Genomic DNA, 13,493 nt, shown 5'->3' on the forward strand with positions numbered 1-13,493 from the left:
GGGTTTCTGGAGGGAAAACCTAGGACAGCTGTCCTTGGGCCTCTGGCTTTAGGTGACTGATTCGGGGCACTCTGAGGTGACGGGCACTACCCCCTGGAAAGGAGTTTGCCACCAGAATCTCGCAGGGGGTGTGCCCTGTAGGCCGCTGTCCGGTGGGTGGGCAGTACGGTGGCCGGGAGGCAGCAGTGTCCCCTGGGTGCCTGGGGACGCGGGCAGCAGGAGCTGGCCTGTCGGCTCCCTACACGCCTGTCATCGGTGTCAGGAGCCAAAGGAGACGCGCGAGCCAAGGGGACGGGAGCGCCTGAGTGCTGTGCTCACAAGTGCAGACTCATGCGGCGCCCCGGCCATGAGGGGCCGAGGAAGAAGAGGGTCTTCCGGGGACAGGAGACGTCTTTTTGTATCTGGAGCGTTTAAATGCCATTTCCTGTTCAGAATCTCAGGATCAGATTTTGTTTCACCTCCTATACCTCAGAAATCTTACTCTGATTTACTTTGAGAGACACAGAGAGCCTGCACAAGTGGGGGAGGGGCAGAGAGCGAGAGAATCCCCGGCAGACTCCGTGCAGTCAGCGCGGAGCCCAACTTGGGGCTCAACTTCGTGACTTTGACATCGTGACCTGAGCCAAAACCAAGAGTCGGATGCTCAACCGACTGAGCCCCCCGGGCGCCCCAAAAATCCTATTCTTATTTAGCCTGTCCTCTAAGTGTCTCATTTCCACATTTCCCTTTACTGTTGCCCTTTGTCTTTCTTGGACTGGCCCTCATGATTGCATACCTGACCAACACCACAGACAGGTGTCTGTTATTTTGTTTTTTGTTTTGTTTTTTTTAATTTTTTTTTTTAACGTTTTATTTATTTTTGAGACAGAGAGAGACAGAGCATGAACGGGGGAGGAGCAGAGAGAGAGGGAGACACAGAATCGGAAGCAGGCTCCAGGCTCTGAGCCGTCAGCCCAGAGCCCGACGCGGGGCTCGAACTCACGGACGGCGAGATCGTGACCTGAGCCAAAGTCGGACGCCCAACCGACTGAGGCGAGATCGTGACCTGAGCCAAAGTCGGACGCCCAACCGACTGAGGACAGGTGTCTGTTTTTAGGCACTTTATTCTTAGTAATTTCTACAGCCAGCGTGGGGCTCGAACGCCAAGCTCGCGATCAAGAGTCGCGTGCTTCACCGACTAAGCCAGCCACGCACCCCCAGGTTTGTGTTTTCTACATTTGGTTTCCTTGGGCTACGGTTTGAGAAGTACACTTAGTGAGTTACAGAAAGCAAATGTTTTTGTGGCCCTGATACACCAGCCAAGTAGCTTTCAGGAGGGTTTACTCACTGGTCCCGCTTGACAGCGTGTGCGGGGCCAGTTCCCCGCACCCTGTGCACCCGGGTTCTGCTTTGTTGTACGTGCGAATGTACGCAGCACGTGTTTGCGCACGTTTGTAACGATGCCGTCTGCCGGCACAGCCGTCTCTGTGTGTGTGTGAGGTCCTGTCAGGGTGGGCCTGCCGTGGCCGTCTCCTTCTGCCCGAGAGCAGGACTCAGGGCGATTTGGGCTCAGAAGCCAGAGCAGGAGTTGTATTGAGAAGCACAGACGATTTTAACCTGCCTTCAGTGAACCGTCCTGACGCCCCAGAGCAGTTACCACTGTGGGCTGGGACTTCCCTGCTCTCTCGCCTGGAGAGTCCTCTGGGAACGTGATGCGCGGCCTCTAGGGCAGGCCTAGATCCTTCTCTCTGAAACAGGCCAGCGGCAGGCAGCTCCGTGTGTCAGAACACCTGGCTGGTATTTGAAAAGGGTTGGGTTTTTGGGAAGAAAGAAGACGTGTGTTTTGGAGCCTAAAGGCAAGCCGTCTTTTTTTTTTTTTTATGTTTATTTATTTTTGAGAGAGGAGAGCACACGCACGCCTGCACGCACACACGCACACGTGATTGGGGGAGGGGCAGAGGCGGGGAGACAGAGGATCCAAAGCAGGCTCTACAGTGACAACAGAGAGCTCGCTGTGGGACTCGAACCCGCGAACCTCGAGATCATGACCTGAGCCGAAGTTGGACGCTTTTGTTGGCTAAGCCCCCCAGGTGGCCTGTCCAAGCTGTCTTTTGATTTTATTTAAATTTTTTTTTTCAACGTTTTTATTTATTTTTGGGACAGAGAGAGACAGAGCATGAACGGGGGAGGAGCAGAGAGAGAGGGAGACACAGAATCGGAAACAGGCTCCAGGCTCTGAGCCATCAGCCCAGAGCCTGACGCGGGGCTTGAACTCACGGACCGCGAGATCGTGACCTGGCTGAAGTCGGACGCTTAACCGACTGCGCCACCCAGGCTCCCCTGTCTTTTGATTTTAAATGTTTGTTTATTTTTGAGAGAGAGAGCACACACGAGCACAAGCAGGGGAGGGGCAGAGACAGAGGGAGACGCAGAATCTGAAGCAGGCTCCAGGCTCCCAGCTGTCAGCAGAGTTCGACGCGGGGCTCAAACTCACAAACCATGAGACCATCACTTGAGCCCCTGAGCCGAAGTTGGATGCTTCACCAACTGACCCACCCAGGCGCCCCATGATTTTTTTTTTTTTTTTTAAACGTTTATTTATTTTTGGGACAGAGAGAGACAGAGCATGAACGGGGGAGGGGCAGAGAGAGAGGGAGACACAGAATCGGAAACAGGCTCCAGGCTCCGAGCCATCAGCCCAGAGCCTGACGCGGGGCTCAAACTCACGGACCGCGAGATCGTGACCTGGCTGAAGTCGGACGCTTAACCGACTGCGCCACCCAGGCGCCCCAATGATTTTAGAAATTCTTGCAAAAAAGTGCAAAATTATCTTGTTTAAAACCAAGCCATATCTGGGGCACCTGGCTGGCTCAGTTGGTGGGGTGTACAACTCTCGATCTCGGGGTTGTGAGTTTGAGCCCCACTTTGGGTATAGAGATTCCTTAAAAAAAAAAAAAAATCTTTTTAAAAACAAATAAATGAAACCAGACCATATTTTTTAAAAATCATAGCCCTGTCTCACAGTCTGCAAACAGATGCATGTGAGTCGCAGAATCGTCACAAGACTGTTCCCACGCGGGGCGTGCCGGTGTGCTGGCCAGACCAGCCAGGAAGGGCAGTGTTGCCACATGGCCTGGGCCCAAATCTGCAAGTGCTTCCAGTGGACTCGTGCCCCGCGACCGCCAGCCAGGAACCAGGGATGCACAACAATTTGTGTGTGAGTGAGAGCCTGCTGATCATACAAAGCTTCTAAAACAGAGACGTTCATCCTGCTGGTGGAGTCTCACCCAGTTTGCCCAGTTTGGGGACTCTCAATGTTATTAACTAGAAAACAAGATGGGAATTCAATAGACCAATTAAGTAGAAAATTATACTGAAATATATGGTCTCTACCTACTCACCGAGAACATAAATTTGCTTTCTAAAATAACTGCTACCTTTATTTAGTTGCCCTTTGTGACTGAGCTTTACATATTGGATAGGCTCTTATAGCCCGTTCTGTTTTTCTTTAAGTTTATTTATTTTGAGAGAAAGAGCATGAGTGTGCATGAGTGGGGGGAGGGGCAGAGAGAGGGGAGAGAGAATCCCAAGCAGGCTCCGAGCTGTGAGCGCAGAGCCTGATGCACAGCTCGAACTCATGAGGTCACGACCTGAGCCAAAATCGAGAGTCGGACGTTTAACCCACTGAGCCCCCCAGGCGCCCCCGTTCCAGTCTAAGAGAACATCTAAAATGCGCTTTCAGGTTTTCAGAACGGTTGCAGACACAGCCTTCTCCATAAGCTTCATTTTGTGTTTAAGCTGCCTTAAAATGCCTTTCAGCTCCTCTAAACTGTTGGGAGACGAGGGTGTGTTTGTGGATGGCTCCAGCTCCAAGTGGCACAGGAGGAAGCAGGCGGCACCGGTTCCGGTGCGCGTGCGCTTGGGCTGAGCCCCGTGTGCTGGGTCCCCCTGCTCCCGGGAGTGGGCCTCTGCTCTTCCCCCAAGCGGACGCTTGTGTTTGTGCCCGAAGGAGCAAATGGTGGAAACTTTGGTTGCCGAGTGAGGTCGGGGCCGTGGTGAGCAGAAGTGGTGAAGGCATCATTAATGACAGGCCTGGTTGGAGTCTGGGTGGCGTGTCGGGAGGATGGGCCGTGCCACACAGGTGAGGGCCGCACGGCAGCCTGGTGTGTAAACGGAGGCGCCGGATCCTTCCAGGGACTGGGCTGGGTGGGCTAGTGAGATGACAGCGTCGCGCAAATGAGAGGGTTTACCTGACTGGCTGTTTTGGGAGGAAGACTGTGGCCTGGCCTCTGGTGGCTGCAAGCAGGACCTTCCCGTCTGCGCTCTGGGCCTGAGGGAAGCAGCTTCTGAATGTCCTTCTGGCCTCCTGGTCCACTTGCTCTCCCTCCTTCTGGGAGCCTCCCTGGTGCCCGTGCTGGGAGCTGCTTCTCTGAGTTCCCTGTGCCGTGGGCTCTCCCCTCCCGCCCCGCCTCCACACACTGCCACTCGGGCCACCTTGCCTCCCTGGGTTTCTGCACACCCCAAGCCGGGGCCGAGTCTCGGGTCCTCCTCTCACCCGTAGGAGTGGGCATGATGCAGTCCATACCCTGAGTAGGGTATCAGTAGCCAAGTAATGTGATTTGGGTGAAGAGTTGGTCTTTGGGAACATTCTTGAATTAAGTGGACCCCGCCATCTGTCCACGGACTAAACTGTTTAAATGTGTGGCTGTGGGGGAGGGGAGGCAGGTGTCTGGTTGTTATTAAAGACTTGCACGTGTGCGCACAGCCCACCGGTGATCACGCCAGGTCGGGGGGTCGGCCGTGCTCCCGGCCGAGGGCTGACGGTGGAGACGTAGCACACGCTGGTCCCGGGAAGTGGAAAACCCTGGTTTTGTGCTCTACGCAGACGGCGAACGGGGTGCTGGTGGCCCGGATGGCATGTGATTAGTATCTGTCTCGGGCCACTTTGTTGAAAACCGGCCAACACGCAGGGCCGGCCTCCTCACCCCTGTGCTCTCCTGCCGCCCCACCTGCGGCCTCTGTCTCACGGTCCCCCGGTTGCCCCGCCCGCAGAGGAGAGGAGACGCAAGGAGAGAGAGGACCAGATGTACCGCGAGCGGCTACGCACCCTGTTTGTCATCGCCGTGGTCATGAGCCTGCTGAACGCGCTCAGCACCAGCGGGGGCAACATTTCCTGGAACGACTTTGTCCACGAGATGCTGGCCAAGGGCGAGGTGCAGCGGGTGCAGGTGGTGCCCGAGAGCGACGTGGTGGAGGTCTACCTGCACCCCGGAGCCGTGGTGTTCGGGCGGCCTGTGAGTGCGGGCGGGCCCCTTTCTGTCCCCCCCCCCCCCCCCTGAGATCCCACGATTGGGGGAGGGGGTGTTGTCCCAGAGACGGGAGCTAAGGGCCCGCAGCTGCGGTGGCCGTGTACAGAGAGGAGGAGGAGGAGGGAACGTGAGCCAGCGGTGGCCCCAACGTCCCGCTCTGTGGGTCTGGCGCTGGCTGCAGGTTGGCACATGGGGCAGCTTTGGCGGATGCTGGTGAGTTGAGGTGCCAAGGTTGTTGGGGGGATTCCCTGGGGGCCGGGGGCAGGAGCCTACCCTCCCTGTGAGGGTGGCTGAGAGGTGGGGTTGGGCAAGGGCTGGCCCTTGGATGGGAGGGAGGAGAGAGCAAGCAGGGCCTGCTTACCTCCCCGCCTCGGGTGCTCCCGAGGGAGAGGAGGCGTCAGACGGGTGGGATTTGGTCTCAGGGAGAGGGCTGGGCATCAGTGTGGGGCACTGGGCCCCGGAAGCCCAGTGGAAACCCCACTATGAGAGGGAGCCACCGTCCAGTCCCCTCTTTGTTCCCCCGCCCCCCACCCCATAACCACACCACCGGCAGGCCCAGGAGAGGTAGCGACACAAGACTATTTTCCAGAACACTTTTCCCTGATCCTGTTTGCTAGTCATCTCTGTACTGACACTCAGAGCTGGGTTAGATGTTTGATCCACGGTCCTGTCATGTTTTAGTCTCCTTCCTGTTGTTTGTTAGAGGTTTGGACAGCGGGAAAAGGAGACCAGGTGGAATGCTGGGAGACAGGCGTTCAGTGTGGACATACTGTGTGCACTTGAGGCACAAGTTTACTCGTGGGCGTAGGACTCTGTCCCTTAGGACAGCACCCTGGGCGCTGCTAGGGCTCTAGAGAGGGCTAAGCGCCACGCACGTGTGCACAGCTGTTTGTCAGTTTACACGAGCTTGTGACTTAGCTGTGGGGGACAGGCCCCTCCTGGCCCTGACTGCTGTGTGACCCGGGTGACCTTGCAGAAGCAAGTGGGTCGTCCAGGGCCAGGCGGTCAGAGAGAAGATGGGGGAGTTGGATCGCTTTCTGGAGTCATACACTTTGCTCTTGGCTTCTGAGATAGAAAGGAGGACATTGCTATGCTTCTCCATTCTGTTTCCACGGCCGGGCCGGGTGTGTGAGGGACGGGGGCATGAAGTCCACATCAAACGTTTGGGTCTGTGGGGTTAGTCCAGCACAGACTGTGATCAGGGTGTTGTGGCCGGTGGCGCCCCCGTCTGCTTCTCCCATCTGGCCTTGTGACCCCACGACATCTTCTGAGGTTCTTAAGAGCCAGGGAGAAATCTGGGTGCTCCATGTAGATTGGAAGAGTGTGTTTAGAAGCTGAGCTTGGAACGGCTTAGTTCTAGAAAGCATTTGGACCAGGCCCTCAGGAGAATGGTGTGGGACTGGCAGGACACCGTCTAGGCTGCTGGAGATCATCAGGACGGCTCACAGAGAAGGCATTTGGGGGCCCAGCGTGGACTTCGGGCCACGCTGCCTCCTCTCAGGGAAGCCTGTCCCCCTGGAGGCGGCGGTGACGTCATGCCAGGACACTCCACCTGCTCACTCCCTGAGCCTCCACCCAGGAAAGGCTTCCCGAGGACACAGAAATCCACTTAGCTGATTTGCTGATTTCGGGGTCAGCCAGCGGGCAGGCGCGAAACCTGTGCTCTGGCCTTAGACTTGCCTGCATCCCGGCGGGGAGCTCCGGCCTGTCGCGTGTCTCTGTGATCTGCACGCACAGCTGAGGCTCGGTGGGGGGGTGTCAGTGTGGAGCACACCCTCCCTTTTCTTCACATGTCCCCATTCCTGAAGATAGAGAAAGCACACGTATTGAAGTTTTGCTGGAATTGTGACGCAGAAGTAGTTTCTGACCCGCAGATGAACCTTCTGCTGCTGGAGCCCTGCAGCGTCTGGGGGTCGTCCGTCTGGCCTGTGTGTCACTCGCACCACCTGTGCTCTCTGCCCCCAGCGGCTGGCCTTGATGTACCGGATGCAGGTGGCAAACATCGACAGGTTTGAGGAGAAGCTCCGAGCCGCGGAAGACGCCCTGAACATTGAAGGCAAGGACAGGATCCCGGTCTCCTATAAGCGGACAGGATTCTTTGGAAAGTATGCTGGTCGTTATTTGGCCCCTGAACTAAACCAGGCGTGGCTCTGTAATGTGCTAACAAAGTACACACACCGGAAAGTGGCCTGGCCTGCACGAAGCAGACCTCCGTGTGGGAGGGCGAGTCCAGGACCACGTGTGGGGAGGGCGTCCGTGGGTCTGTGGCTTTTCTTGATCCAGCACGTCGTGGGGCCGTTGTCTTCTACAAACGGGAAAGTGGAACAGAAGGGGAGAAGCGGGCCCGTCCGGTAGAAATCCCTGCTTCCGTGCGGCAGACGGAAGCGGGGACCGTGTTGGGCCCATGGGACCTACAGACTCAGCGGGACACATTAGCTCCCAGTCATGGCGTCTCACCGCACACTGGGCCCGGCAGCGGCCGGAGCTTGCGTGCAGAGGCTCGCTGCTGACTGGCAGACACCGCTGAGGCGCTGAGCTTCCTGTGCGGTGGCGGGTCTCTCCCGCAGGTGCAGGGCCAAGGCTGGCGGGCGGCGGGAGGGCGGGCTGGCGCCCTAGCGTTCACTCGGTTTCCTGCTCTGCGTGTTTTGCCGTCCCATCCAAAACCGGTGGCCTACTTTGGCGCACGTGAAAATCGGTTCTCGCTGGGCGTTATCGGTAGGCTCTGGAGTGAGCGTGTCGTGTCCGTGTCCCGGCCTTGTGCCGTGGGGAGACGCTCCACCTGCCCATGTGGGAGAAGGTCACGAGAGAGCAGAGTTGGACAAGGAAACCCATTTTCACAACCACTCGCTCTGCACGCTGCTCTCGGAGTGCGGGTTGCTCTTCCCATCTCTGAAGGGTCCGTGGCCCCGGACTTCGCGAGGCGTGCCCGTGAGCTTCCTGCCCGTGGCTGACTCTCTCTCCCCCGCTAGTGCCCTCTACGCCTTGGGGATGACCGCAGTGGGCCTGGCCATCCTGTGGTACGTGTTCCGTCTGGCTGGGATGACAGGACGGGAAGGAGGACTCAGTGCTTTTGTAAGTTGGGCACGTGCCACCCATCCCCCTGCACCTGTGCTCTGTCCCATCTCCCTGAACGTGCGCTCTTAGGGTCTGTCTGTGCTTGCTGAGTATGGCTCCCAAGAGTGAGCACGCAGTGAAGGCTAAGCTGTCACAGAGGCCAGCCTGGAGCCGTGGCCTGCCAGCTCCTCTTTCTTTGTGCCTGGCCGACTAGGGGATCCACCTGAGGCCCACTCTCCCCGTGGCTCGTGGGGCAGCTGAGCCAGGCCAGTGTATAGGCCAGTTTATTCTGCTGTTTCGGTAGCCGGGCATGACTGTTTCTTTGGTTTCTCCTACTTGCTAAGATGCTGCGTATTTTTTAAGGCTGGCAACTGAGCCAGCCAGATGCCCCAAACCTAAATACGCTTTTTAAAAATTTTATTTTAAAGTTTATTTATTCAGAGAGAGAGAGACAGACAGACAGACAGACAGACTCCACAGTGAGATCATGACCTAAGCCGAAGTCAGACACTTAACTGGCTGAGCCATCCAGGCACCCTGCCCCCCCCCAATACACTTTAAAAGCATTCTCTTGGGGCACGTGGCTGGCTCAGTTTGAGGAGCATGCGACGCTTGATCTTGGGGTCTTGAATTTAAGCCCTGTGTTGGGTGTAGAGATTACTTAACGTGTACACACACACACACACACACACACACACACACACACACACACACCGTCCTCTTGTGGTAGCCCTCGTTGTAACGTGAACCCTCCCTGGCGGGGAGCATGTGGCCGGTTAGCCCATCAGCAGCAGAGCTGAGGGGCCCAAGCCCCGGCTGGAGCAGGTCTGCAGACGGCACCACCCAGCCCCTTCCCTGAGAACCGAGACCAAGAGCGTGTTCCTGGCTGTAGCTGAACGCTCACACTTTTTCAAGGGTGTCTCATCATGGGCTCGGGCTGTATTTTACTCAGCCAGTTTCACCGTTCTTGTGTATTTAGGGCTGTTTATTTTTACTGTCTTATTTAAACAGCACTATGATAAATTCAGCGCACACGTTTTCTGAGCGCGGGCATGTCTGTGCGCCTCCTGAGGCAGAACTGAGCTCAAGTTTGCGCCCCTCACTACGAGCTTTCTCTTGCCTGGTTGCTTTCCAGAAATTTACCAGCCAACGAGCTCAGTGTTATCTTCATTGCTTTTATAATCAGAGTATTACACAGTAGCGGGAAAAATCATATAGAAAAATACAGTTTATGTGCAAAAGAGATAGTTAAATTACCTTGTTTGGGCGGGGGGTGGTTTTACATCTTTTTTTTTTTTAAGGCAAACCGTTAAATACTAGATAACCTTCTTACTGTTCATGACGCACAAGAAACATTTCCCTTCATATGCGTGGGAAGGGGTGTGGGAGAGGGGACCCTGGGCCGAGGGGAGGTGGGGCCCAGGGACGCTCACTTTCCCTGTTGTGCTGAGAGGTCACGGCACCCTGTCCTTTGTTCTTTCTGCCCAGAATCAGCTTAAGATGGCTCGTTTCACGATTGTGGATGGCAAGATGGGGAAAGGAGTCAGCTTCAAAGATGTAGCAGGAATGCACGAAGCCAAACTGGAAGTCAAAGAGTTCGTGGATTATCTGAAGGTAGGCGTGCCTGCCAAGCATGAGGCAGGTGAGCACCGTCCTGGAGGAAAGACCCGAAGTAGTCAGGTGGGGGGACCCAGTATTAAACCCGCCATGCGGGCCGAGTGCACAGTTTTCAACCAGTAGGAGGGCCGAGAGCCCACGGCCGACTGCAGCCTAAGCCGTCTGGGACACCCGGTCAGTCCCGGACTGATCTGCGCCAGAACCGTGTGAACCATAGCTGATTCGTGACCGCGCGTGAGCCGATCTCCACGTGTCCCGTCTTGAAAGTTCTCTGTGCAACACCTGTGATCAGCGCTGCGCTGTCTGCTGCTTTTCCAGAGCCCAGAGCGCTTCCTTCAGCTTGGCGCCAAAGTCCCAAAAGGCGCGCTGTTGCTCGGGCCCCCTGGCTGTGGGAAGACCCTTCTGGCCAAGGCAGTGGCGACGGAGGCCCGGGTGCCCTTCCTGGCAATGGCTGGCCCGGAGTTCGTGGAGGTCATTGGAGGTTGGTGTTGCCTGGGGGGCTGCGGACAGGACCGTCTGTGCAGGATGGCTCTGCCGTCACACGCCCTTCCTCAGGTGGCGGCCAGCCGGGGAATTGGGGGCACAGAGAGGCAAACAGAAGCCCCATGCTCCTGCGAATGCCGCTGGCGTAGAGAATTGGGCAGCGATGTTCTCTGAAGCCGCCTCCGTGTGCGGCCTGGGGGTCCACGAGGGGGCGAGTACCGCCAGGGTGACTCTCCTGAGGCTTCGTCATCCTCCGTGGGCCGTTCTGGCCCCTGGCGCGACGGTTGGGCTCCCCTCCCGTTACCCGTTCCCCACCTGGTCCTCTGTGTCACCTTAGGCCTCGGCGCTGCCCGCGTGCGGAGCCTCTTCAAGGAAGCCCGGGCCCGGGCGCCCTGCATCGTGTACATTGACGAGATCGACGCCGTGGGCAAGAAGCGTTCCACCACCATGTCTGGCTTCTCCAACACGGAGGAGGAGCAGACGCTCAACCAGCTCCTGGTGGAGATGGATGGTGGGTGCCCCCTCCTGTGCAGGGAAGGGGTTCTTTTCCTGAGACCTACTTGCGGGGTGGACCACGCGGCTCATGCGTGTTGTTCGGGAACACGCACTGATGCCCACGTACACGGGCTGCGTCTCTGTGCCCTAGCACCTGCTGCAGGTGAGGGTGGCGTCAACACGTTCCCTGATGCTGATGCTGACACAAGGCTGCTTTCAGAGCTATTTGTCACCTTGTTGCACTCAAGAAACACAGTTTTTAATTTTAAAAAGTCAAGGTCATAGTAGAAAAGAAAGAAAAAACCCGGGAACAAAGAAGGGCAGGGCAGGGCATGGTTTCGTCTTGGATAAACCCAGGTGATGGTGTTGTGCGCACCCCACGGCCCGATGCAGGAAAGGTAGCACAGGGCGCTTGGCTGCCCCAGGTGGAGGCACATGTGACTCTTGATCTGGGGATTCTGAGTGACACGGAATGGTTTTTCTTTTCAGTTACTTTCGTAAGATTTTGGGGTTTTTTTGGATAGACATTGTATGTTTATTTTATTTTTATTTATATTCCTTGAAGATTTTATTTTAAGCAATCTCTATACCCAACATGGGGCTCGGACTCAGGACCCCGAGATCCAGAGTCGCATATGCTCCACTGACTGAGCCAGCCTGGTACCCGGTTATTTTTATTGTGGTAAAATATACGTGGCATTTACCCTTTTATTTATTTTTTTTTAACTTTTTTTAACGTTTATTATTTTTGAGAGAGAGCAAGTGGGGAGGGGCAGACAGAGAGGGAGACACAGAATCTGAAACAGGCTCCAGGCTCTGAGCTGTCAGCACAGACAGAGCCCGACATGGGGCTTGAACTCACGAACCGTGAGATCATGACCTGAGCCGAAGTCAGACACTTAACCGACTGAGCCACCCAGGCGCCCCGAAATTTACCATTTTAACCATTTATTAGTGTTATTCTCTCTGTTGTGCAACCACCATCTATCTCTAGAACCTTCTCATCTTCCCTGACTGGAACTCTTTCCCCATTAAACACCAGCCTCCCAGCCCTTGGCAGCCATGCCACTTTGTGTCTCCACGGGTCTGAGTCTTCTTGGACCCTCCTGTGGGTGACTCCTACTGCTGTTTGTCCTTCTGTGACTCACCCAGTGTGATGTCCTGCGGCTTCCGCCATGCTGTGGGGCGAGGGCTTAATTTTTTTTTTTTTTTTTTTTTATGTTTATTTACTTTGGGAGAGAGCAGGTGGGGGAAGGGCAGAGAGAGAGAATCCCAAGCAGAGCCCAACATGGGGCTTGAACTCATGAACTGCGAGATCATGACCTGAGCTGAAATCAAGAGTCAGATGCTTAACTGACTGAGCCACCCAGGCGCCCCTTTATGTATTTATTTCATTTATTATTACTTTAAAAATTGTTTATGTATTTATTTTTTTTTTTTTAATTTTTTTTTCAACGTTTATTTATTTTTGGGACAGAGAGAGACAGAGCATGAACAGGGGAGGGGCAGAGAGAGGGGGAGACACAGAATCGGAAACAGGCTCCAGGCTCTGAGCCATCAGCCCAGAGCCCGACGCGGGGCTCGAACTCACGGACCGCGAGATCGTGACCTGGCTGAAGTCGGACGCTTAACCGACTGTGCCACCCAGGCGCCCCTATGTATTTATTTTTAAGTAGATTGCACACCCAACATCGGACTGAGATCAAGAGTCACGCACTTCACTGACTGAGCCAGCCAGGCACCCCCTGGTTGTCTTTATAATCGAATGACAAGTGTCTCTCTCTCTCTGTTCCTCCTTCCCTCACGCTCTGTCTCTGTCTCTGTCTCTCTCTCTCTCTCAAAAATAAACATTAAAGAAAAATTTTTTTTAAAAAGGGGCGGCTGGGCGGCTCAGTCCGTTGAGTGTCTGACTTCAACTCAGGTCACGATCTTGTGGTTCATGAGGTTCAAGCCCCGTGTCCGGCTCTGTGCTGACGGCTCAGAGCCTGGAGCCTCCTTCTGATTCTGCGTCTTCCTCGCTGTCTGCCCCTCTCCCACTCACGCACGCGCACCTTCTCTCTCTCAAAAATAAACATTTGAAAAAAAAAAAGAATGAACAGCATCTGTGATATCGAGTGCACAAGGGAGAACTGGCCATTGGAAGTCATCAGATGACCAGGTGGCCGTCCAAGCCTAAAGTGCCCTCTAGTCCCTGTTTGCCCTCCGGCTCCTGCAGACGCCCGTTGAGCACTAGCTCCCTGGGTGAGGAGGTGCTGTGGGCGTGCACGCCTGCCCCCACTTCTTCAGGCTGGTTTTCTGACCTGTGCAGTGTGGAGAGAGTGTGTGACCCCCCTGTGACTCTGTGGCCCGTGTGCCACAGCTCATCATTGCAGGTGAGATGAAGGCACTCAGAGGTGAAGGCCCCCACATGCCTCCCACTGGGCCCACGGGAGGCCCACATAGGCCTTCCTGCTCATGTCGGTGTTTGCACTTGAAGGCTGAGCCCACGTTTTGGGGCAGACCCGAGCCCACCAGGAAGCATTTACCAAACGGTGGCTTCCTCTGAGCCCAACCTCT

The 13,493-nt window shown here is 55.7% G+C and overlaps 1 protein-coding gene across 3 annotated transcripts in view; it reads left to right on the forward strand.

The window, feature by feature from the left end:
• SPG7 (SPG7 matrix AAA peptidase subunit, paraplegin) overlaps window positions 1–13,493 on the forward strand; it is a 33,684-nt gene that overhangs the window by 7,932 nt on the left and 12,259 nt on the right. For 2 of the 3 annotated variants that reach the window (XR_005780923.1, XM_040443346.1), the window contains exons 4-9: window positions 5,032–5,273; window positions 7,254–7,393; window positions 8,258–8,360; window positions 9,831–9,956; window positions 10,278–10,440; window positions 10,780–10,953. Coding sequence is in view for 2 of the 3 variants with exons in the window: in XM_040443346.1 (XP_040299280.1) it covers window positions 5,032–5,273; window positions 7,254–7,393; window positions 8,258–8,360; window positions 9,831–9,956; window positions 10,278–10,440; window positions 10,780–10,953 (948 nt within the window). In the remaining variant the exon portion in view is untranslated. The remainder of the gene's footprint in view (window positions 1–5,031; window positions 5,274–7,253; window positions 7,394–8,257; window positions 8,361–9,830; window positions 9,957–10,277; window positions 10,441–10,779; window positions 10,954–13,493) is intronic. The other variant, XM_040443348.1, reaches the window with a different exon arrangement.

Source organism: Herpailurus yagouaroundi, unplaced genomic scaffold, assembly GCF_014898765.1.
Source record: "Herpailurus yagouaroundi ecotype Mexico unplaced genomic scaffold, PumYag 190, whole genome shotgun sequence".
Taxonomy (NCBI): domain Eukaryota; kingdom Metazoa; phylum Chordata; class Mammalia; order Carnivora; family Felidae; genus Herpailurus; species Herpailurus yagouaroundi.